The 24,628-nt window shown below is 39.4% G+C and overlaps 2 protein-coding genes across 5 annotated transcripts; one reads left to right on the forward strand and one right to left on the reverse strand.

The window, feature by feature from the left end:
* The first annotated feature begins 225 nt into the window (after positions 1-225).
* Positions 226-3,184, forward strand: LOC147860899 (uncharacterized). 2 transcript variants are annotated; one of them, XM_087323603.1, is made up of 4 exons: positions 226-619; positions 695-1,228; positions 1,665-1,744; positions 2,378-3,184. In XM_087323603.1, the coding sequence occupies exons 1-4, from the start codon at positions 266-268 to the stop codon at positions 2,784-2,786; spliced, it is 1,377 nt and encodes a 458-aa protein (XP_087179729.1). In that variant the 5' UTR covers positions 226-265; the 3' UTR covers positions 2,787-3,184. The 2 variants fall into 2 exon arrangements, with proteins under 2 accessions (XP_087179729.1, XP_087179728.1); XM_087323602.1 differs by having other exon boundaries at positions 226-1,228.
* A 7,855-nt stretch (positions 3,185-11,039) lies between these two features.
* ETFALPHA (electron transfer flavoprotein alpha) lies at positions 11,040-16,810 on the reverse strand. 3 transcript variants are annotated; one of them, XM_087323818.1, is made up of 10 exons: positions 16,583-16,806; positions 15,826-15,915; positions 14,870-14,934; positions 14,575-14,760; positions 13,175-13,386; positions 12,837-12,994; positions 12,222-12,383; positions 12,069-12,121; positions 11,568-11,708; positions 11,040-11,372 (listed from the first exon to the last, which is right to left on the reverse strand). In XM_087323818.1, exons 3-10 carry the CDS (start codon positions 14,924-14,926, stop codon positions 11,289-11,291), a joined length of 1,053 nt encoding a protein of 350 aa, XP_087179944.1. In that variant the 5' UTR covers positions 14,927-14,934; positions 15,826-15,915; positions 16,583-16,806; the 3' UTR covers positions 11,040-11,288. The 3 variants fall into 3 exon arrangements, with proteins under 3 accessions (XP_087179944.1, XP_087179945.1, XP_087179946.1); XM_087323819.1 differs by having other exon boundaries at positions 14,870-14,979; XM_087323820.1 differs by lacking the exons at positions 11,040-11,372; positions 11,568-11,708 and adding an exon at positions 11,748-11,862 and having other exon boundaries at positions 16,583-16,810.
* Positions 16,811-24,628: the final 7,818 nt, after the last annotated feature.

Below are 24,628 nucleotides of genomic sequence, written 5' to 3' on the forward strand. Positions count from 1 at the left end.
ACATTATAATTTATACATACATACATATATATATGTATATATATATGTCTATGTCTGTGTTAGGGTTTTGTATGATCTGATTGGTTACCCCTGTTTCCTTCTGGTGGCCTCCTTCAGCCCTCACCATCATTCATTACAGGGTTTAGGGTGGATCCTCTGTTCTTTCCCTGATCTCTTCTTTTCTTTCTCTGATTTGTTAAATTAGGTCTTTCTGTAGCCAAGAAGAGATATACATAGCCGCTGCTTCAATCTGTGTGCAAGAATAATGCCCACTATCCATATTGTGCACCATGGCTCGGGCCAACAAAATTTTGTCAGAGGGATTGATATGAACCTCATGCCTTCAGCTTCTGAGAGTGAAGGAGGAGAAGAAGAAGAAGAAGAGCTCGAATTGGCAGGCAGAAACTTGCAGCTTTCGGCAATTTCAGAGCTTGATGTGCATAAGCCAAATCAAGAGCGAGAGCTACAACCAGAAGGGCGTCAAGATGGAAATCAGATGAAAAAACTATCTGAAAATCTGTCGAATCAAGATCGAGATTGGCTCGGGAAGGTATCAAATCAAGATCGAGCCTGGCTCAGAAACGTAGTATCGAATCGAGATCAAGACTGGGCCGGAAAGGTATCAAATCGAGATCGAGATCGAGACTGGCTCAGAACCATAATATCGAATCGAGATCAAAACTTGGCCAGAAAGGTATCAAATGAAGATCAAGACTGGCTTGGACATGTATCGTCTCGAGACGAAGTTCAGCCCACAGAGGTATTTGATCGGGATCGGCCTGAAATCATATCAGAAGTAATAATGGGAATTTACAATGAGAGGTTGAGAAATGGAGGTGAATATTCTAGAGGCAGAGGCAATGTTGATGAGGAAGAAGAGATTGAGTTTGAGGGTCAAAATGTATATGGAAAAATCCATCACAAAATGAAGGTACCTGACATCAATGAAAATCAAGGTCGAAATGGAGGTGGGAACTATCACCGATTGGTATCAGTGGTTGATCTCATTGAGAATCGAGATAAAGATCAGATTCCGAATGGAAATCATCACAAATTTGTACCAGAGAATGATCAGGATGTTGAAAGGATGGGAAGTGAAGGTAATGTTTCGAGAGGAAGTGATGAGGAATTAGATATGGGAGGCGGGATTCGGAAAAAACTGAGGCTTTCTAAAGAGCAATCAGCTCTTCTCGAGGAAAGCTTCAAAGAGCAGAGCACATTGAATCCGGTAAAGTTCCTAGTCGCTGATTGTGCGGGTAACTAAATTTCATGGGACTTATTGGTCATTGATTGATCAAGTGGCCAGAGTTTCATGTTTTGGATTTATGCGTTAATAATTTGGGTTTTTTCTTTTATGAATAAGGACTCTAGGGATTGATGGATTAGGGTTTCAGTCTTTCTGGTTGATGAATCAGGGGTTTGGAGTTTATGGTATATGCATTAGGGTTTAGGGATATGTCATTGTTTATGTACATGGATTTAGGGTATAAGCGTTTTGTGGTGTCATGAAGGCCATGTAGATTAGGGGTTATGCCTGTTGGAAATTAGGGTTTAGGCCTAATACATTAGAGATCAATCTCTTTGGAATAGCATATATGTATTTGGAATGATCTTTCTGTTTTCTGAATGTTTGTTCTTTCCCCCATTGTCTGTGTTATTACCAGAAGCAAAAGAATGCTCTTGCAAGACGCCTGAATCTGCGCGCACGGCAGGTCGAAGTATGGTTCCAGAACAGGAGAGCTAGGTATTATACATAGATCTATATATAATGCACATGCCCCCATCAAATTATGTTTATGAGTTTTGCCTTCATCATGAAGTATATGGTCTTTCTTTGTTACTGGCACAATATGGTATCAGAACTTCCTAACCTAACCATACATTCTGCGGGAAAATCTGTGTGAGTTTACCTAAACCTTGAGGATGAATTTGACTGTAGAATCTGCTTGATTAACCACATCAGTAATTGAGATGCTGAAGGGGCTGAATGTAATTTCCTAAGATAGGGTGCCTATAATTGTCATGCTTCAACCACATCCATCCTATCTTGGATCGCAGGAATGCGTATTAGGGTTTGGGGTTTAACCATTCGGATCCTTTCGTTCTATCCGCAGATTAGCTCCTGTGGTTATTTCTAGTTGTGAGCTTTTAGGGTTAGGGGTCAGGGGTTTAAACATGGCAATGCTTCCGTTGTGCGATCTCAACTATGCGCATACATATCAATGATTGTGGCGTGGCAATGAAAGCATTAGGGTTGAAATTGCTAACCCTAAACCCTATACACCTGGATATCGATACCGAAACTTGAAGGGCCTAGGTGTGCTATCTTTCATCATGTGGGTGATAAACTGTTTTCATGGCAATGGATTTGTGACAGGACCAAGCTGAAGAAAACGGAGGTAGATTGTGAGCTTCTCAAGCGATGTTGCGAGTCATTGACGGAGGAGAATAGGCGCCTGCAGAAGGAGGTTGCAGAATTGAGGGCTTTAAAGATGATGAGTGATAGCCCTACTACTAGTGCAGGAGCAGGAGGTGTAGCTCCTCACCATGATTTCTACAGAAAGCCATTGCCCGCCACAACCCTGCGTATATGCGCCTCCTGCGAGAAACCTAGCCCCCCGCATGCATCTCTGATGCCCCGGAAATCACCCTTCGCCATCACCATCAACAGCATGGACATGGACATGGACATGGACATGAACATGGCCTGCCCATCGTTGAAAACCACCCCGCATTTCAACCTCTCCATGTCCCCTAAACAACAATCGTCGGCTGCCATATGCTAGTGGAAACCCTAAAACACCTGGAAACCCTAAAACCCTTGGAAACCCCCTAAACCTAAAACCATTAATCCTTTATCCCCCCCACCCCCACCTCCCCTATAAGTAGCTCATATTATCCTTACCCCGCTATCAATCGAGTAAAGCCAGTAAGCCAAACCATTGGAAATCCTTAAATCTAAACCCTCTTCTGTAAAACCCTTGACCCTCAACTATATAAAACCCGCATCCGAAACCCCCATTCTGAAGACAAAAAACCCTAAATCCTAAGTGAACACATTGTCCGAAAAACCCCATTCTGAGGACAAAAACCCTAATCCTAAGTGAACACATTGTTGTACTGACAACAATGGCAAGAAGGATGTAAACAATTTGCCTGAAAATGTAATCAAATGTTGAAATTATGAGCTCTCTCCTAGACACATGTTTTGTAAGAGAACAAATCTGACTCTGGAAAGGAATGCTTTCAGTGGAGGGCGATCTTTTAGGCAAGTTAGGATTTATTTCTAAGAAGGTGATTATCAAAAAGATCAAGTTAGGATTTATATCTAAGAAGGTAATTAGCAATTGTCAGACAGACAAACTTATCCGGTGATTGCCCAACAGTGTGGTAAACCCTAGAATCCTTTGAAAATGGTCCTTCCAATCAACAGTGTTGTGAACCCTAGAATCCTTTGAAACTGGTCCTTCCAATCAACAGTGTTGTGAAACCCTAGAATCCTTGAAAATGGTCCTTCCAAATTCCAATCAACAGTGTAGTGAACCCTAGAATCCTTTGAAAATGGTCCTTCCAATCAATGGTGTTGTGAAACCCTAGAATCCTTGAGAATCGCCCGAAAGTAGGAGTAGAGATTGTTGTTGCATCCTAATCAAGCACTACATAGAATTAGGATTTAGGGTTTAGAAAACACGCGAGGGCATGCCAAAATAAATATGTAAATCTCGGTACCACTATGTATGACGATTATTTTTTGAAATTTTTACAATTTCAAGATGCTATATTATGATTTGTAAAATAATTGGCGATTTTTCTTTTTTTTGTCGGGTTTAAATGTAAAATTCGATTGCTCAAATGCCGCCCAACATAATCTTCTCTCAAAATTGTTTTGTATTGAGTTTCGGAAAGAACGCTTGAATCGTGAGCAATGGGGTTTGGAAAGCGTGGGTGGTGGATTATTCGATTAAACAAAACGAGGTGTGTTTTCTTTTGAAGGGCAATGGATATGGGATGTACATTATCGCCAAATATATGGAGATATAAGATTGTTGAACCCCATGCTCAAAAAAATCGCAACCAAATTCTTAAAGCCCATGTGTTATGAAAGGCTATAGGGCCAGAGAATCATAACTATTTGGTACAATCTTCTCTGTATGATTATCCAAGACATATATTGCAATATAGGAACAAAATTACTTTATGTTGCGAAGGAAAATCATTGAGAGTAAGGTTTCCTAGTACGCGTTTTGGATGACTTGAGACTTATCCTACGCAAAAGATCATTCCCTCGCGAAAGCTCTATTATTTTTGTTGTTTGTTTGTTGTTGTTGTTATGCCAAAGGAATAGTCCAGAAATATGGCCGTATCCTTGGATCATTAACTTTATTTGTGTGAGCTACATTATGAGATGGGGTTCTTTGACTCTTTGCTTGTTTGAATACAAGGCTATAAATCTTTCGTAATACCCAATGAATAATATTTTGTAATCCCCCGACAAATTGTTGATGAGTAAACTAACAAGATTTTCCCGTGGCCCACACCCCTATTGACAAGAAAATGCACAACTTATCTGTAGTTCAGCGATTGCAAAGTGTTTGTCTTTGTGGGACCTTGGTAACAACATACGCATGGCATACTAAGCTAGGAATATCGATGCCTAGCATCGATACCTTTTCGAATTCTTGAACATGCGCGTAATCAACACATAGTACACATTGTATTGTTGATAATGATGCATATCTATGATTGGAGCCACATATTCATGATAAGGATGCATATCTATGATTGTTGCAACTTGCCACATGCTCATGAAAGGATAATAATAAGTGCATAGAAGAACCTAGGACTTTTCTAAGCTTGATTAAAGCGAATGCCATAAACTCTTGGTTTGGTATGTGGACATACACAGAATAATGTATATCGGTTTATGGAGATATGTGCTCTGTAATGAGCATTCACAATGGTATGTTATGATTGTTGTAATGATTAGTGTCTACTTTGAACCTTCCTTGTTTTGTTAGAATGAAAAGACCAAGACCTAAAAGTGTTCCTCTTTATTACTCTCTAACCATAGTTGAGTGAATAACCTTTCAAAGGGGCTACAAATGACTAACTATATGCCTAGGCTAAAATGAATTATTCATGTTGGTGCTATGATTGGCAAAGCAATATACATACCTACATGTGCTTTAACCACGAACACATCATACTTTCTTAGTGATGTAGGACTTACTAACTAGGTGGGATCCCAATCCCCAATGAAGAAAAAAAGTTTATATTTTACTTCAAAATTGAACAACAGGTAATGTGTTGAAGAAGGCAGCGACATGTTCCACAACATCAAATCCCTCAAGACAAGTTTCCCCGATCTCTTTGCAGGTCCATGTTATCATTTTCTTCTCTTCGAGCAATGAGCTTTTTTTTTTCCATTTTCTTCTATTTTTCTTGTTGCAAGACTTGTTAGAACTACTTTACTTCTATCATGACTTGTACATGTAGCAAACATCCCAATCTATGTCTTAGATCTCATCGCCATACGTGGGAGATACTAAAAGGTGGCAAAAATAAGTTTCTTTATGGTGAAGATGACCGAGTCAAGTAACGGGTGCCACATGAGGTTGTAAAACAAAAGGAGGACTAAGTTACATTCCTCATACACATTATTGTTAAAAGCATGCTAGGCAATGACATACATTCGATATCAAGATCCATTCACCATTGGAACTCTTTAAAGTGTAACATCCAAAACCTTTACTAATACATTATTCAAACAAATCCAGAATTCTAATTTCTATGTGTTGTCAAGAATATCCAATCCGCCGATATCTACGACCAAGTTTCTTCAATATTTATATATTGTTCAATAAGAGAACATTCAACACAGAACAAACCCTTCACTTTCCGATGAGTCAGAGTTATTGGTTTGGTTATGTTTTTTTTTTATGATTGTGCTTAGGTCATAAGATATGCTTACATTGATTTTTACTTGCATGTGGCAACTATGCATTTTTAAATATGAGAATGAGATTGACCTTTTTTTGCAAGTCGCAGTGTATTGTAATAGGAAGACATGATAGTTCGCTTTGCACTTTTTTGCAACTTGGGATACTCTTGGCTCAAATACGAAGAAAAAACAGATGATTGATATAGCTCTCCTTATCTAGCTGTTTGGATCGAATATCATCTTTCAAACACACACACACAAGATGGTCAAAGATCATAAAAGTCCAATGTCAACTTAATAGTCTAAAAAAAAAGATCTTCAAATGGGAATAGATGTATTATCTCAATTGTAGAAAATTAGGAGGAATAATTATCTTTTTTATTAAGGTGTAGATAACTATTGGACGGATTGTTTTTTTTATGGCGCAAAATGCTTTATGAACTTCAAAGAGTTGTTGAGACAATTATTTTTGTAAGTTATAAGACAACGATTTTTCAGCCCCATTCTGGGATTCATCACATTAATGGCATTGTTGTGCAATTATGTCATACTCAATTAGGTTTCTTAGAGAAAATTGTAGGCAATGTTAGTTAATTTATAACAATTGACTGTTGATTTATTACAATTGACAAATGTTGAGAGCATCACATGTCGTTATGAGGCATAAATTATTGGATAATATGAATGGTCAAATTCTTGAAACAAATCGACATTCAAAGCGTAACAAAAAAAAAAGATTTGCCAAGCATTTCATAGTTCCTAATCTTTCATCGGTATCTCATGGGGCATGCGAATAATTAAAGAAACATTGAACTGTTGCCAAAGAAAGACAGAGTAATAAAAAATCTGTTGATTATGTCCAGAGAGGTTGTTATTTTTAGCTATGTCGGCAAGCTAAATGCCAAAGTTGTTGAATAAGACTTGCTATGTAAAATATTTACACCAAGAAAGAGCATAGATCCAAGACGTGGCTATGCAACAGAAAATATTATTTTTTGAAGCATTATGACAATGCGTAGTATTGATAAACATGGTGTAACAACTCTTTTTCTTCCAAGGATCAAGAATCATAAATTATGGCACAAAAACCAGAAGAATAAAATGGGATTTTAAGATTATAGGACAATTAGCGTGACATGTGACAAAACCATATTGCATCAAGCATTCAAAAAGTTAAAAAATGTACACCCATGTGCTCAAGAGAACATTGACCACGTACAAATTTGTATGTATGTGATAATAATGCAAAGAGATCGAGATGTTCTCATAGCTTAGGGTCTTTACAATATTCTAATTCAATGATTACATTTCTAGGATGGTCGAAGCTCACCTTTGCTCAAGATGGCGGGGTTTTTATCACATGAGCAAAGTTTATGTCTTCTCCTTAGCTATGCATGTGTCATCTTCGTTATCATGAGCTTGCTATTACATTCAAATTCAAGTTGGCTTTTTGGAAAAGGTACATCCATATTTACTGTTTACAAAAAAGGGGACAATAATCTTAGATAACGATATAGAAGGATCTAAATGCGCCAATGAATGTGCATGTTTCATGAACAAAGTGTTTTAGGTATCGATATAGAGGAGGCTCAGGCAACTCTCTCTCATCCACTCAAACCTCAGGAGATAAAGCATAATGCTAAAAACAACAATGAAAGTTTAGGGAAAATCTTGAAACAAAAAACGTTCAAAGTAATACCCTAGAATGAACTTTGCAACGATATATGTTTTTGGTTCACATATTGCGATCAAAATAATGGATGTCAACTTTAGGGGCAATTCTATTCAAGATACCCACATAGGTATTATAAGTACTGTCATTTGCATCCAACATCATACTCAATGTGGATTATAACCTACATCATATCCCAATGCACTTGTAACCTAGTTGAAATAAGTGATTCAACGGTTCAAAACTATATACGTGATAGTAGCTCTAACGCAATCAAACTAAGGAATATCTACACTCTTGTGTGCCAATTTTATTTGTATTAAACATGGTTGCATTTAGGAGAAAATATCACAAATATCCCATCCCCATCCCTTCTAAGGGTAATATCGAATTATATCCGTATATTTTTCGCAATGTTGAAAGTGCCCCTTTTCAAACTTATGAAAGACAAGACTCATAACTCTCTTAGATTTCACATTCCTTAATAAAACAAAAGAAGTGATGGTGAAGGACTATCTATTTTTTAGAGTAAAGTAACATATTTTTTAGAGTTAAGGCTACCTAATTAAAGCAATTTAAGTAACTATGTTGCAACCTATTTAGATAATCACATGACCTAAATAGATCTAACTAATATATACGATGCAATATATTAATCAACCATGTGTCTGAAAAGTATCCCTCCAAGTCTCTTTTATCTATCTCCCTCTGCCAAGGGTAGTTTTGATATTATGAAAAATACAAGGGGTACAATTTGATGTTACCACAAAGATAAAGACCATTTATGATATTCCCTGCAATGCATTAAGTTTTAAGCCTAGACACGAATGGCAAGAAAGTAGACACGTCATAAATTTCTATTTTATTTGATGTCAAGATCTCTAATGTCGGGGTTTAAAACTTTTGACATCTCGAAGGTTTGCATATAATATTGCAGTGTTGGGATTTTACATACTCATAAAATAGTATATCAAAAAGTTTGTGGAACCTATGCTTCATCATCTTGATGCATGCTTCTGAAATTAAGCAATGAAGAGAAGAATGTCAAGAGAAACCAATCATACATTGCCAACCTTGAGAGGACATAGTAGTGTTGGAATGGATTAATGTCACTTCGTATTTTAGTGAAATATATACAGTGAATGCAATCACTAAGAAGAAATTCATCCAAATCTACTTTTTTAACTCTTGTTTTTAACACTTTTGAATTGGAAAGGCTATGCAGCTTCAATTGCATGGAACATGTAGGCTTGTAGTTGTAGCTTTTAAGCTTGCCAATCCTACTTGATAGGCTAAATACCAAGTTACGTAAACATTGGCATGCATAACATTTTATTGACATTTCGAAGAACAATTGGTAAACATCTTCTTGCTATAAAACCTTGATGTTTGTCATTTTAGTTGATGAGAGCAATATGTCATAAAACAACAATATCCGACTTTTTGAGCCATTTAGAGATAGTGGGCCATACACAACAAAGTATTCATTGTTGAGCATCGGTACATATCCTCTTGATGTAATGAAGAGTCGTAATTCTAGCATTAATTGATTGTAATATGTACCTCTATGACAAAAAACATGCTTCAACAACTATATGATTGGTAGCTAGCAACCCCTTTAAAGAGTCCATGTGGGGGTAGGATGTTGTGTTAGGAATTTGATAAGACACTGAAAGTTAAGGTATTATAGCTACGAATGTATGTCAATGTTCATTATGATCTTGCAATTCCTAATAGAAAGTTATAGACCCATGGTAGAGTTTCAATACAAGTTGTTTGTTTGAAGTTCGATTCACAAGCCGTTATCCCTTAGTTTAAGGGAATATGCAAATAGATATTTCAGAGGAGAATTAATAATATTTTGCAATATATATCTCATTGTTGGAATCATCTTGGATTGCATAAACCATATTTTGCAAGAACCGACAATCATGTAAAGCTCAAACATATTTGTGCATGTAGGAAATTTTACTAGAAACAAAGCTTCAAAATGATACAACACTAGAGTGCAGAGTAGGAAGCTTTCAAGAAAGTTATTTGTTCATTAGCGAAGAAATGTTTTTTCACGAAGCCTTACAAAACCAATAATGAACATCATGAGTTGTTTGATGAGGAACCCCAAGAAACTTAAACATACTTAATTGGTTTAGACCTAGCCAAACATAAGATAGAAAACAATAGAATAGACGTTTTTTTGTCCATGAAGAGGCCAACTTTAGAAATAATGGAAATGCACACAAAAGGGGAATTTCTTTTGGCACACAAGTGGCATGCACGCTTTCTAGTTGGAGAGGTGAACGTTTTTCAATGAAAACCAGCTTTTCATCAAGATTATTGGCTTTTCAATGAGCTCAACATGCATTTGTGTACTCATATAGTTTGGCAACATGTCCACATGATGAGATGGAAAGATTCCATAGTCAATGTTCATGGTACTCCTAAGTGAGCAAACATGGTACAAATGTCTCTCCACAAACATCAACAGTGATCTCCACATTTCAAGCCCAATACTTATGCACATCCACTACGTACCAAAACATACTTATTGAATAGAGATTCTACTACATAGGTTTGAGGAGCAAAAGGAAGAGATTTGCCAAAGGGACCCATGTTTGATTAGCTAATTCAGGGAGCTAGTGGCTTCCCAAGCTGAAGATCAATAGCTGATTTGAGAGGATAAATAGCCATTTTAGAACTGAGACATGACCCAAACTCCTACATGAGGCAACAATGAGGAATCTCAAACGAGTATTGCAAACATCTTCAAGTGGTATCCATGTGTCATGCATGCCTACTACTTTGACATGCATACACATGTCACTCATTGTTACCAACAAATCGAAACTAGGAGATGTAAAGATTATGTGGTCAAAGTTCATGGTACTTCTATCAGGGTGAAAATGGTATGAATATCTTGGCACAAGCATCCTCTAGCACCTACCAACAGTTGATAGCATTTGAAGCCCAATTCTTTGTTGCTATTTGAATGTTAATATTACAAGCATTGCCACATGTCTCCAACATAGGCTTGCAACTTGATCGAGTTCCGAAACATAAATTCTGGAGTGATGTCACGAGACTTGGTATGTTGCGTAGTCTAAAGTTACATAATGATACGTCATTAATCACAACCATTTCTTCTTTACAAGAACACATATATAGTGTTTTGTATAGCAGCACAACCATGCATTTTCATGAAACTTCCTCGTAAGAATTTGCATGTCACAACCAAAGACAAACCTTCATAAGCCCTATAATAATAGCAGGTTTAAATGGCTGCTAGCCTACTATGTTCAACCCCTATATCTAGTATATTAGTGATCAGTGAGATTTGAACCCTAAATATATTGCTTATATCAAAATATAGATTACCACTATATAGACAATATGGAAAAGGAAGAAATAAAGGAACACACACAACTATGATGAATATACACTTTTGGGAATCATAGCATTCAACATATTCCCTTTATTGATTTAGCTTTTGGGCATATGACACATATTTGCCATGGAAATACATCAGGGTCTTGTGACCTTGTTCTTTAATGGATTGAATTTTAATATAATACCTATTGTGAAAAAGAAAATGATACAAACTACGTACAATTGCAAAAGTGAATCAATCACCATAAGCTTTACATAGGCCTTTATGTGTCCATGTTTGAAGAAGAAACTTTAGTGCACTTTCTTCTCAGGAAGCTTTACTAGCAATTCAGGAATGATATCAAATAGATCTCCAACTAATCCATAATCAGCAACCTGCATTGATTGTTTTTTTTCGTTATAAAGCCAAGTATTTAGTAGAACTTGGACGAAGCATATCAAATGACTTTTTTGGTTTTAAAATCAGTATAGTAGAGTTTGGAAGGAAGCATGTGAGTTGATTACTTTGTTTTAATGTGAGTATAGTAAAATTTGCAAGAAGCCCCGGAAAATTGAAGAAAAAAAAAAAACCTGAAAAATAGGAGCATCAGCATCTTTGTTGATAGCCACAATAACTTTGGAATCTTTCATTCCTGCAAGATGCTGAATTGCACCAGATACACCTATAGCTACATAGAGCTCTGGGGCAACAATCTTGCCTGTTTGCCCAACCTATTATCAGAGATAAACATAAATACAACTATAAATAGAAATAGATCTATTATTGATTACACTCGTTAATGGTGATTAGGTACTAAAGAAGGAAGATTCATGGAGCTGGTCCAAACACATAAGACTCATATTTTCAGAAGAATAAACACAAATCCTACATTTTCAAAAGAATAAAAAAATTCCCAATCTTTTTAATAGAACAATAAGTTGGTTCCCATATTTTCAAAATATAATAAAACTGATTTACCATACTTTCAAAGAATAAATGTTTTCATCCTTGCAAAAGAATGATACATTTATTTTTCAAAAGACCCACATTTTAAACAACAATTATTTTTCTTCTTATTTTAACAAACTTACTTGTAGCTCATTAGGAACATAGCCGGCATCTACAGCTGCTCTTGTGGCACCCACTGCAAATAAAAGTTCAGATCAACAACACAATCTAGAGTTCTTATTTTACAAGGACTCAAGCTACTGTTATAAAAAAATATCATAAATGTATATTCATACCTGCACCTCCTAATTTGTCAGCAAGCTTTTCAAGCAATTTAAAGTTCTCAGCACTTTTCAGCGCTCTTCCTCCAGATATTACAACTTTTGCACTGCCAAGACTTGGCCTCTCGCTTTCTTGAGAAACTTCCCCCAACCAAGTAGAGGTGTTAATAACCGACTCTGGTTTCACAAGAGATCAGTTATTCATTTAATACATTGCATTTACAAAAAATTCCAAGCTTTCTATAAGAGAGCCACATCCACTAAGCTTTAGGATCATAATGAAATTAAAATACTAAATGGTGTACCATAAAAATATGAGAAAAAGGAAAATTGGTTCTACAAGATTTTTTCATACAGTACACAAACATATGAGAGCTACGTTCTATTAAGCTTTAGAGATATTATGAAATTAAAAATATTAAACATTGTTAAAATCAAGTCATAGAAGAGTTCTGCTTCTCACCTACAAGAGAGAATTTTGATTGGTTAATCCCTTAAAATCCAGCACATTCATAAAAATGACATCTTTTAAAATTTTAGCAGGTTTAGAGAAAAGAAAGCAGCTTAAAAATGGACACACGAGACAATATTTTAAGAGATTTTAAAATTTGGACTATGAGAAGTTCTCACCTGAATCCAAACTACGAACATCTATTGATGAAATTGGAGCTGGCACTTTTGTGGGTTCCAGTCTATCTAGTGAGAAAGACGTTGGACGAATACTAAGCAAACATGGAGCATTTCCTTTATATCTTATAGTAGAAAGGGCATTTCCAGCATAGATGGGCCTGGATACCAAAACATGAAAACCTTATGGAAAAAGTGTGACATTCTAGATGATTCTTAAAATTCTAAAGACGACACTAAAGAAACAAAATAACAACCTAAATTATCCCTAAACCAAGTAACATTCTAAATTATCCCTAAACAGCATAAATAGCAACAGCAAAGAAAACAAGACTTTCTACCTTACATAGGTACGGTCGTCAATTATCCTTATGACATCGGTTATGGGAGATACATCCAACAACGCTGCTGCTCGAGGTAATACATTCTTCCCAAATGAGGTTGACGCTACCACTATATGAGAAAAGTTTCTCTCCCGATGTGCCAAGTGTATCAGCTCTGCCCAGGCTTCTGCCAATGGATGTTTTAGTTTCTCCGATTCTGCAACAAGTACCTGGTAATGTGATTGTTGATCTATTCATTTAATTTTCGCATTATAGCAGAGAAAAACAATGAAGCTATATCGATGTAGCATGGAGAAGAAGTTGAAGAAAGAGAGACATAGGAAAGGCGAACTATATTAATTCAAAACACAATGATGCCCTTATTTATTGACACCACTCATAATAAAATGATAAAATTTTGGCTAAAAACAGTTGTTAAATGCAATAGAAGTAAAAATACTTCAAGTATTCTACATATTTAATGTATTCTGTGAATATTCTACGTACATAAAATATTCCACATATTTTATCTTTAGAAAATGTACACTAAGTACTAAAAAAATTAGTAGAATACTTTTAAAATACTTATCGTACATATTCTACACATTGTCTGCTAAGTAAATTACAACTATGGTCCAGTCACAAGTGTTCAGACTCATACTTGCTGAGTGGCTAGAACAAATTTTTGCTCATCATGTAGAAGCTTATGATATGGAGCTACTAAGAGAACTATATTTTTCTTTCCAGCACATAGTGCATGCATTAACTACAAAAAATCTTGGTTTATATGTTTGCATATCCATACTGGTTTCATTGTTATCACCATCTAGCATCGGTTTAAGCCATATCTTAACCGTTTTCACTAATTGACCAGTGCACCAAATTAATTTACCCATTAGGCAACCTAAAAATATATATTAAATACTTCTACAGCACAGATGGAAAACTAGGATTGCCCTCTTTTGTTTATGGTAACCTAGATATTGTTGCATGTATTTGGTACATACCTGAATCATTTACAACAATTGACAGAGTGTTTAATTACTTCACTCTTATCTAATATGTTACCCAAAACATGTAGTTACCCATATACATTGGATTGACATGTTTGCACTATCAATTAAGCAAATATATATCTATTATCTTCAACACACTACGTTGCATCTGTTTGGTACATATCTCAATTCAACCATTTATACACATTGACAAAAGCACATAGCTAGTTTTGCCCTTTCGCGTTTTGACAAAAGCACATACCCTGCATACATAAATACTCACTTCTTTCTAAATCATGCCTATTCATATGTAAGAAGTAAGAAGTAAAATTACTCTTGTTCTTTTGTAATATTAAAAATACACAAATGGATTATCCTTGCATATCATAAAAAATCATAATAAGAATAAGAATAAGTTATTACCTGAGATATGGATGAGTGGATGGTGGAAGCTTGCTTAGCAACAGACTCAAGAGCTGAAGATTCTGATCCAGCCAAGAGGATGGAAATAGAATTTTTGTCTCCTAGGAAACTGGCTGCTGCCACTGCATTGAGAGAGCTCACATTCAAAGATAACCCCTCGTGCTCAGCAATAACAAGAGTGCTGGCCTGCAAAGATGGGCTTAAAATCTTTGCTGAAGCTTCAAAACGAAAAGAGAAGGGAAAAGGCATATATAAAAGATAACAAGAATCTGAGGATGATGCCATTAGGACTTGCCTGACGTCGAATAATGGAAGGGAAGGCTTTCCTCAGATGGGAGATCATCCTCGTCATTCTTCCTTCTGCAGAAAGATTCAAAGCACGTCCTTTTTCTCTTTTCTTTTTTTCTATTGTGGGTGGGGAAAGGGGAATCATATAATGAACTCATCCCATTCACACAAATAACTTATTCTTCCTTGATTACATGCATAATCTCAAAGACATCATTAATTTAATGATTAGAATATATAAGGCTGTTTTCATCCTCATCACTCTTTCTTCTACAGAAGGATTTGAATGATTCTCATTTTCAAAGGGGAGAGGTTTGCGCATGAACTCATGCAGTTCTCACACAGTAATTCATTAATAATTCTAAATTTGCCAAAAGTATCAGTAATTTAATATTTGGAAAGTAATAGATATATGAAGTTGCTTACACTTTCAGAAGGGTATCTGGAATAATCAAGGTTCTTGCAAAAAACCTTTGATGTATCAGCAGTAAATACGTTTTATAGTGTAAAAAGAGGGCTTTATAGTGTACTATCTTCCTACTAAGAGACTTTGTGGGGCTGATCCATGTTCTTTCATTATCCAATTTAATGATATCATTTCGTATCACTTTATTCTTTTCCACTTTGATCATGCTCAGATATGGATACAAACTTAAGATTAAATTACTAAAATTTAGGTATTGGTTCATATTTATCATCACATGGACTATATGAAAGGGATGCCAGAGGGGGTAAAAGGAGGAATCACCATCATCTGGGGGTATTCCCCGAGTACATATAATGGTATTGTCAGAGTTAATTAACCTGAAGAACAGTATCAAAAGACATGTGTGCAAATTTAACTCCTATCTTTTTAGCCATCTTTCTTTCTCTTGGATACTTGCTTCAGTTTTCCGTGACTGGGCTCGATTGTATTATGGATTCTAATTAGTGAAAGAAATGATAATAAAGGATGATATTTACCAGTGATCAAGAAGTTGATGAAGATAATCTTTGGCGTGTGAATTGTTGCGTCTTGTTGAGTAAAATTGTGTCAATATAGAATATGAACCCCTGGATTGAGATTATTATAGTTTCTAAATGAAAGAAGACATTCTTAAGAGACTATTTCGCAAATTCTAATTGCAAAGGCTTATGACATTACTTACAAAATTAATCTACATTACAGACAACACATTTTTTTTATTCTTGTAGGTTCTAAATGCGAAAGCACACTATTGAGAGACTAATATAAAAAATCAATCGACATTAATCTAATCCATGGATGCATAAGCTAATCTGTCGTAATGCTCAAATAATAGAGAAATCTTTCAACTGTAGTCCTTAGGTATCACATGAATAGTTCAAGAGTATGGCACAAATAATTCAACCATATTCTGCAAGTTATCCAACCATAGTGCACAAAACAGTCAAGCCTATCACACAGATTTACTGAGCCATAACCATACTTTACAAAATACTTCAACCATAATCCAGATAATTTGTTCATCCATATATTGCACAATAATTCAACCATTTTTACTCAAATGTTGCAGAATATTAAGCAAGAATATATTTTTCCTGGAAATAATCCCTTGATCACGCTGTCCAAATATTGCAGAAAACAATTACTTTTCATTTCGTACTTGTTTCTCTTTTTTACAGGATATTTATTTCAAGATCATCATGAAATTCTGAACACAGGAAAACAAGAAAACCCATCAGATATAAAGAATCTTACGTGGTGCTTTTACATCGAAGAGCACAGAAAGCGAAGATGAGGAAGAGGAAGAGGAAACAAAGGCGATCGAATCAGGAAACTAGAAATTAGGTAAGGATTAGGGTTAGGGCTAGGGCTATGCTATGGTTCTGGTTCGGGTTCGGGTTCGATTTCGAGTTAGGGTTAGGGTTAGGGTTAGAGCTTTTAATTGAGAGAGAAAACAGAGTAATGTTTTTATGAATAACTACCATATAAGTTTATTTTATTTGATGAGGATTAAAAGGTCATACATACATTACATACATACATACATACACACATACATACATACATATGGCATACATACATTATCAGCCTAAGTGGGCCTAGCCAACCAGATCGATTCCAGTCTGACCTACCGGCTTTTCCAGTTGGTCCGCCCCATGTTGAGCTTGCTCGCTCAACACTCCCCACTCCCCCTCAAGCTCAAGTTGAGGTCGGCTCCTTGTGTCAGCTTCAGTTAGTTCTTGCATCCGGCTCCTCCTGGCATCCTCACGCCTAGTTCGTGCTCCTCGTCCAATCCGGTCCCGCGTTCCACGACCCCTCTCATCCAACGCTCCTCGACCCCTCTGGTTCCACGCTCCTCAACAACTACCCTTCTCAGCTTCCTTGTTGTTGTGGCATTGGCGCCCCTTGCCCTGTCGACGCTTCTATATCGGCATCGCCTTCGACTGCCTCCTTGTCCATTGGCCTTCATACGATTTGGCTCGTCTGAATCATACCACTCGACTGAATCGGATGTCTCCAATTCATTTTCTACTTGTCTGAATCGGCAATCTCCGATTCACCTTCCTTTTGCCCTTTGACCACATCTGCCCATGTCCTGGTCTTGGCCTTCTTCTTCCGGGCGGCTCTGTCCTTCTTGACTCTGTCGCCTGCCTTGCCTTTCTTAGCTCGGTCTCCCCCTTGTTCGGTTGGCTCCGGCTCCAACTTGTTCCCTTCACCACTTCCCCTGCATTCATCCTCAGCTTCTTCAACCGTCCCGAAATGGAATTCTTCATCTGATTCGTTTTTTCGGACTTCATCTCTCTCCTCCCACTCGTTCTCGCTCCTACCCCTCAAGTTCGGCATTCGAGGTGTTGTATGCCATGCATGCCTGAGATTTGCCAGGCCGAGAGGTTTGGTGAAGATATCGGCAACCTGCAGATCGGTCAAAACATACACAAGTTCCAATTCACCAGAGAGGACTTGCTCACGGACAAAATGATAGTGCATGAAAAACAGGGTTCTTTGCTAGTTGGATATTGTTAAGGTTGTCGCAATATATCACTATTGGTTCGGACACCTCCGCATGTAAATCCTTCAAGAGCCTCACATGTCACAACAGACGCTCCTGTCACGATATGGCAAGACTCGAACCCATGACCTTATGTTACATGGGTCGAGCTTTTGATCATTAGACTATATGTTGTAATACGAAAGATATTATTTTCATTTAAGATTTACTATAGAAAATTGATGTATCTTCCAGATTTCTCTAGAACATTCTAGAAACTTCAGGAGTACTCCTGGGAACCCTTTCCCATGAAATTTGATGGAACGCGATCACAGTTTAGAGGATTCCTTAATTAGGTACGATTAGTCATTCAAATGCATCATTCCCGATATCCCACCGATGCATCACGAGTGGGTTTAGTAGGCACGTTGTTAAGTGGCTCAGCTTTGGCTTGGTTCGCTCCGTTGTTAATCTCCTTTACTAAACAATTTTGAAGAGTTTTTAAGTGAATTTAAAGCCTATTTGGAGATACTAACAACATAAGGACAACAATCAACAAAATCCGACAATTACGTCAAGGTGATCGTCCAGCCTCCACATACATTGCAGATTTCCACCTACTCGTCTCTAATATCCCCTGGGATGACCAAGCACTTATGGAGCAATTTCATTATGGTCTACGTAACGATGTCAAGGATTTACTCTTGACCTTCCCCAAAGAACCAAAGTCATTGACAGAAGCAATCAGTCGCGCAGGTGAAATGCGACAACCGTCTTTTCGAACGACGTTCGGAATGTCAGTTCCAGATGCCAATGGCAAGATCAGAGCCCACCTACGCCTGAGTGGCAACAAAACCTTTTCCAAGGGAGTCATGTAATGCATCTCCAGTGAATACTCCAACTCTGATGGAAATTGACATTACACATCGTCGCGGACCATTATCGGAAGAAGAAAAGCAACGACACCGAGCAAATCAACTATGTCCTTATTGCAGTGGACTAGGGCATATTGCAGTGAACTGTCCCCATAGGCCAAGAAGACAGGTGAACCAAATAGTTGCTAGTTCTAATTGTACTAAACCCAAGTCTATTTTAGTAGGAATATCTAATAGTCCTAATAGTACTAATAGCCCAAATCTATCGAACAAATTTGATGTCCTTAGTCAGTTAGAAGAAGAGTTAAATGATTAAGTTCGGCCAAAATAGGAGCCGTTTGGTTGGATAACCCTAGATCTGTGCAACCCATTAGTGGTTCCATTCCCTTTAAGCAAGTTAGCAATGTGTTCTTAGCCCAAGTAACCATTAGTACTAAAAGTACCTCTCCAGTACAATGTCTCAACACTCCTAGATTCCTGAGCTAATTCTTGCTTCATGGATAGGAATTTTGCCCAAGCTCATCAGATATCCCTAAGAAAACTCCCATGTCTAGCCTCTGTAGTAGTCATTGATGGTCGTCCCATTGCTTCCGGAAATATCATAGAAGAGTCAGAGCTCATTAATATTGTCCTAGATAATTTAGCGTGTGTAGTATCCTTTAATATAATTAGTATCCTAGAACATCCCATTGTTTTGGGATTACCATGGTTCGAATTACATAACCCAAATATAGATTGGAGAACAAGAGAAATCTGGTATCGACAAACCCGAGGATCTACTCATAAGATTGTAACCATTTTGTTACATCAGTTGCATGAGGAAGGACGCAAGGAAGAAATGCTTCTCTTCGCAGTATCAGTAAAACCCTCCAACACCATTAAAGAGGAGTCCACCGTTCAACTTCCAGAGAAGTATCGTCATTATGCCGATGTGTTCGATAAAGTACAATGCCAATACGCTTCCTCACCATTGACCGTATGATTGCCCCATCGATTTACAACCGGTAAAAGAGCCACCATGGGAACTGATTTACAAAGAACGTGGTGTCAGTTGGACAAATCGTCGACCAGGGGATGCAAGTGCGGTTTATGCACCTCGGTTGCTTCATCGACGAAGAAGGCCGAATAATCGCACAAGGGCACAAGGGAGGATGTTCATCCTCAACACAAATGACATTGGCACTGCCATGTTTGCCAAAGGACAGAAGATTGAATCAAACATTGATCTCTAGCATAAGCTGATTGACCATGTCAATTATTGGAGGCTTCAAGACCTGCAATCGAAACAAGTTGTTTTCGGTTTGCCGAAATTTAGCGGCAGAAAGGCAGAAATTTGTGAAGCCTGCCAACTCGTGAAGCAACGCCAGCTTCCATTCCCCACCGAATGAAACCGGAGCCATAACAAGCTCGATCTAATCCATTCGGATGTATGGGGACCGACACAAACGTTAGTCTTGGCAGGAGTCGATATTTCGTCTCCTTCATCGACGACTACAGCCGACACACATGGATCTACCTCATTGAGAGGAAGAGCCAAGTCTTTGAATGTTTCCGAAACCGTCAAAGCTTAGTTGAACAGGAAACGGAGAGGAAGGTCAAGTACTTGCGGTCAGATGGCGGAAAAGAATACTTTTCTGGCCAATTCAATAGTTATTTGCAACAGAACGGAATTCGGAGAGAAATTAGCTGCAGATACACACCTAAGCAAAATAGTGTGGCCGAAAGGAAGAATCGGTCGATTGTCAACGCAGCAAGGGCAATGCTAGAGGAGAAGTGCATGCCCCAATTCTACTGGGCTAAGGCAGTCTGGGCAGCCATCTACATCCAAAACCAGATCAGAGACAAGGTGTCAACACATGAGCTGTATTTCGGGCAGAAGCCGAATTTGAGACACCTTCGGATATTTGGTAGCATAGCATATGTGCATGTTCTGAATGAGAAGCAAAGGAAGCTAGATCGGAAGTCAGAGAAGTGCATCTTAGTCGGCTACTCACATGAGCAAAAGGGGTATAAGTGTTATAACCCCCAAACTAAGTAGGTTCGAGTAAGCCGAGATGTCGAGTTTGATGAGACAACATCATGGTACTCCCTACCGACTCCAACTCTTGAAGAAGACCCAATATCCGGAAGATGAGGCTAGTGAGCCCGAGGAGGTCCACGAAGTAGATGAAGAACTCGACACTCTATAAGAGAGTCCGATCTCATTCCGGCTAAGTGGATCGAATGAGCGGCTGAGTCGGGATGGCCAGTCGGATGAAGAACCGGCGAGTAGTGGAGACTCTGCCATGCTCTTCTCGTGCAAGGAACCAAGTAGATGGTTCACACGCAAAGAGAAAGTGAAGTAGAAAATGTCGGAATACGAAGCCAGCAACGTTGAGTCGGATTAGAGCAAATCCGACTCCGGAAAGGATGAAGGTGGATCTTCGGAAACGAAGTCTAAACCAGCCAAGAAGGGCCCCAAACCGGGTGATGACAAGTTACGCCAGTCTTCCCGCTAGAAGAACCACGTTACGTGGTACGGGTACAATGCGTACATGACCAAAGTGGCGGAAATGCGTGAGCCGGAGAGCTACGCAGAAGAGGCAAAGGACGCAAATTGGCATGCCGCTATGGAGGAAGAAAAGCGGGCACTCGATGCCAATGACACATGGGACCTCGTTGACCCTCCCCAACACTTTAAACCGATCAGTTGCAAATGGGTGTACAAGGTAAAGTGCAATGCCGACGGTTCAGTTAACCGGTACAAGGCTCGGTTAGTGGCGAAGGGATACGCACAGATCCACGGAATCGACTATGATGAGACCTTCGCTCTGGTAGCAAAGATGAAGATGGTTCGTGTGGTACTAATGGTTGCTATAGCAAGGGGGTGGCATCTTCACCAAATGGACATGAAGAATGCGTTTCTTCAAGGTGACCTTGAAGAACGGGTCTATATGATCCAACCTCCCGGTTTTGAGTAGGAGATGAACAAGTTGGTGGTGTGCTGGCTTAAGAAGTCGCTTTATGATATGAAACAAGCCCCCCGAGCTTGGAATGCGAAGATCATGGACCGGTTGCGTAAGATGGGGTTTGTGACCTCTAAATCCGACTCATCGTTGTTCATCGGGCAAGGTCCGGACGGTTTGGTTTGCATCTTACTTTATGTAGATGATTTAGTCATCACCGGACCTAGACTCAATGAAATCGGCCGTGTCAAGGCCCAACTGTCGGATGCATTTGAGATGAAGTATCTGGGGGGACCTTCATTATTTCCTTGGGATCGAGGTGATCTGAACCCCCGACGACATATTGCTCTCACAACGCCATTATGTGTTGAATATGCTGTACAAGTTCTGCATGCCGGAATGCCGACCGATCTCTACACCCCTGAACTGGAACCTGAAGTTATGTCCCAACACCGGACCGGCCTGCAATGAGAAACGGTTCCGACAAATACTCGGAAGCCTAATATACTTGAAAATCACTCGACCCGACATTAGTTATCCGGTCGGTGTGATCAACTAATTCATGCAGAAGCCAACCGTGGAGCACCTTCAGTGCACGCATCGAATATTGCGGTATGTGAGCAGCACGAAGGACCATAGATTGTTATACCGGAATGGTATAACGGAAGAGCTAGTCGGATACACATATGTCAACTGGGTTGGACATGCATTGAATCGCCGATCCACCTCAGGTTACATGTTTTCTCTAGGTAGCGCGATTGTTGTGTGGAGTAGCAAAAAGCAACCAATAGTGGTTCTATCGAGCATTGAGGCTGAGTACCGGGGCGCTATCAATGCCACTTGTGAAGCCATCTTGCTTCGACGACTTCTGCAAGATCTCCAAATTGAGGTGCCGACCCCGATCCTAATCTACTTGGACAACATAAGCAACATACAGCTCTCCAAGAATCCCGTATTCCATGCTCGAACAAAGCACATAGAAGTGCATTATCACTTCGTGTGTGAGCGGGTCCTGAGTGGTGAAGTGGAACTTCGGTATGTTCAGACGGATCGGTAGGTTGCCGACATCTTCACCAAACCGCTCGGATCGGACAAGTTGCAACACTTCACCGAAATGATTGGTGTTCAGCATCTCGACATGCCGCACTTGAGGGAGAACGGGCAAAGGCAAAGAAATCGGTTCCATAACGGGCAAAGGCAAAGAAACTGTTGATGGCACCGGACAAGGAATCAGAAAGGGAAGAACCAACAAAGGGGGAGACAAGAGGAAAAAGGAAGTCAAGTCGACGGAGGAAGTCGGCACATCTGAACAAGTCGGAACGAGCGGCAACGACAGTAGAGTCAAGAAGGACAAAGCCGACCAGAAGGAGAAGGCCAAGACCTGGACATGGTCTGAAGTGGTGAAGGGCATGAAACCGGAAGACGAGTTGGAGAACACCGACTCGGACAAGAGCGGGAATGAATTGGAGACAGCCGATTCGCTTCAACAATTGGATTTGGAGGAGCCGGATCAACTAAAGGCCAAGTGGACACGCACGCAACGGAAGTCGATGCCAACACGAAGGAACTGACGGGTCGACAAGCACCAGAGTCGCAACAATGAGGGAGCTGAAATGGGTGTGTTGAGAAGACAAGCCGACTGAGAAGGGTTCCTTTTTTAGCATTAGTGCCTTACGGCCAATAAGGAGTGCGGGTCAGTACACCGCTCGAATATGGAGCATGTCCACTCTCGATAGCAATGCCGCCCCTAGAAACCATTACTATCATGGATGTAACCAAGACTTCTTGGAGGTCACCCATCCCGGTACTGTTTTGGCTCAGGCACGCTTAACTAGCAATGCTTGAAGCATCCAAGCAATGCGCAGAACCAGAAGGGTCGCAGAAAATAGGACCGGACCGGACGAGGAGCGCGAGCAAGACAGAGTGATGCCAAAAGGAGCCGGGTAGAAGAACCACAATCCGACCTCAAGTTGAGCTTGAGGGGGAGTGCTCAGCAAGCAAGCTCAATTGGATCCGGATCGGCTGAATAAGCCAGAGCCGAATCAGAGAGCCAGATTCGAGTGCAAACCAGAAGCTTAGTAGTAGCCTAGATTACTAGGTAATCATTGTCTCGTAGTTAGTGTCAGTCGCTCGTATGAGCATTGAAGTACATAGTACTTTTGTTAGTCCTTTTTGGACTTGTATAAATAGTGTTGTTTAGCACGTTGTATGTATAGAGTTACATAGTGTTTTGATTTTTGAATCTACGTTTAGGTTCTGCTCTCTTTGTCTCTCCCGCATATACTCTCTGTGTATTAAGCTTCTCCATTAAACCTTCATCTTATTCTCTGTTGCTATCCGGCTGAGCCGGTTTTGTCTAACACTTCTGCACATTAACATTAACAAATGTCATCTTGAGTATTGGGGCGAAGATCTCATCGAAATCCACTCCTTTCTTCTATTGAAACCCCTTCACCACGATCTAGGCTTTGTATCTTGGTGGATTTCCGGTGCCTCCTGGTTTTAGCTTGTACACCCACTTGTTCCGGATCGCTCTCTTTCCCTGCAGGGAATCCATCTCATCCTGCATGGCACTTAACCACTTGCGGTTGTGGGTGTCTTTCTTTGCTTCTTCGAAGCTTTCCGGCTCCCCCTCGCCGGTCAGCAACAGATGCTCTACATCCGGAAATCTCCGGGGGGCTCTTCTCTCCTTGAGGGGATATCTTCTTCCTTGGTCTTCAGTCACCGGTTCCTCTGTTTGTTCTTCATCCGAATCCAATACGGGATATTGTCCAGTTCCGGTGTCCGATTCTTCTTTGGTCAGTTCGGCTCTTTGTTCGAATCCTGCTGGTTCATCATGGTCCTTGTCTGACATCCGGCTTCCGACCGGATGCATCCTAGCATCTTCCAAATGATCTCTGTCGGTCGACCTGGAGTGCACTATCTTCTTCTCCGACTCCTAGTCGGCAATGGTCTTGTCTTCCACGAAGACAATGTCTTGACTTTGGAACAC

The sequence above is a fragment of the Azolla caroliniana genome, unplaced genomic scaffold (genome assembly GCF_043228905.1).
Source record: "Azolla caroliniana isolate FFs.n. ecotype wild unplaced genomic scaffold, voAzoCaro1.0.p SCAF_8, whole genome shotgun sequence".
Lineage (NCBI taxonomy): Eukaryota > Viridiplantae > Streptophyta > Polypodiopsida > Salviniales > Salviniaceae > Azolla > Azolla caroliniana.

Excerpts from the sequence above, each read along its gene's own strand:
- ETFALPHA (XM_087323818.1), bottom strand. The coding sequence starts at position 14,926 with ATGACGAGGATGATCTCCCATCTGAGGAAAGCCTTCCCTTCCATTATT. Across the intron at positions 14,761-14,869 it reads CTTCCATTATTCGACGTCAG|GCCAGCACTCTTGTTATTGC; the intron begins GCAAGTCCTAAT and ends CCATCTTTGCAG. Across the intron at positions 13,387-14,574 it reads TCCACTCATCCATATCTCAG|GTACTTGTTGCAGAATCGGA; the intron begins GTAATAACTTAT and ends TCACATTACCAG.
- LOC147860899 (XM_087323602.1), top strand. The coding sequence starts at position 266 with ATGCCCACTATCCATATTGTGCACCATGGCTCGGGCCAACAAAATTTT. Across the intron at positions 1,229-1,664 it reads AGCAGAGCACATTGAATCCG|AAGCAAAAGAATGCTCTTGC; the intron begins GTAAAGTTCCTA and ends TGTTATTACCAG. Across the intron at positions 1,745-2,377 it reads TTCCAGAACAGGAGAGCTAG|GACCAAGCTGAAGAAAACGG; the intron begins GTATTATACATA and ends GATTTGTGACAG.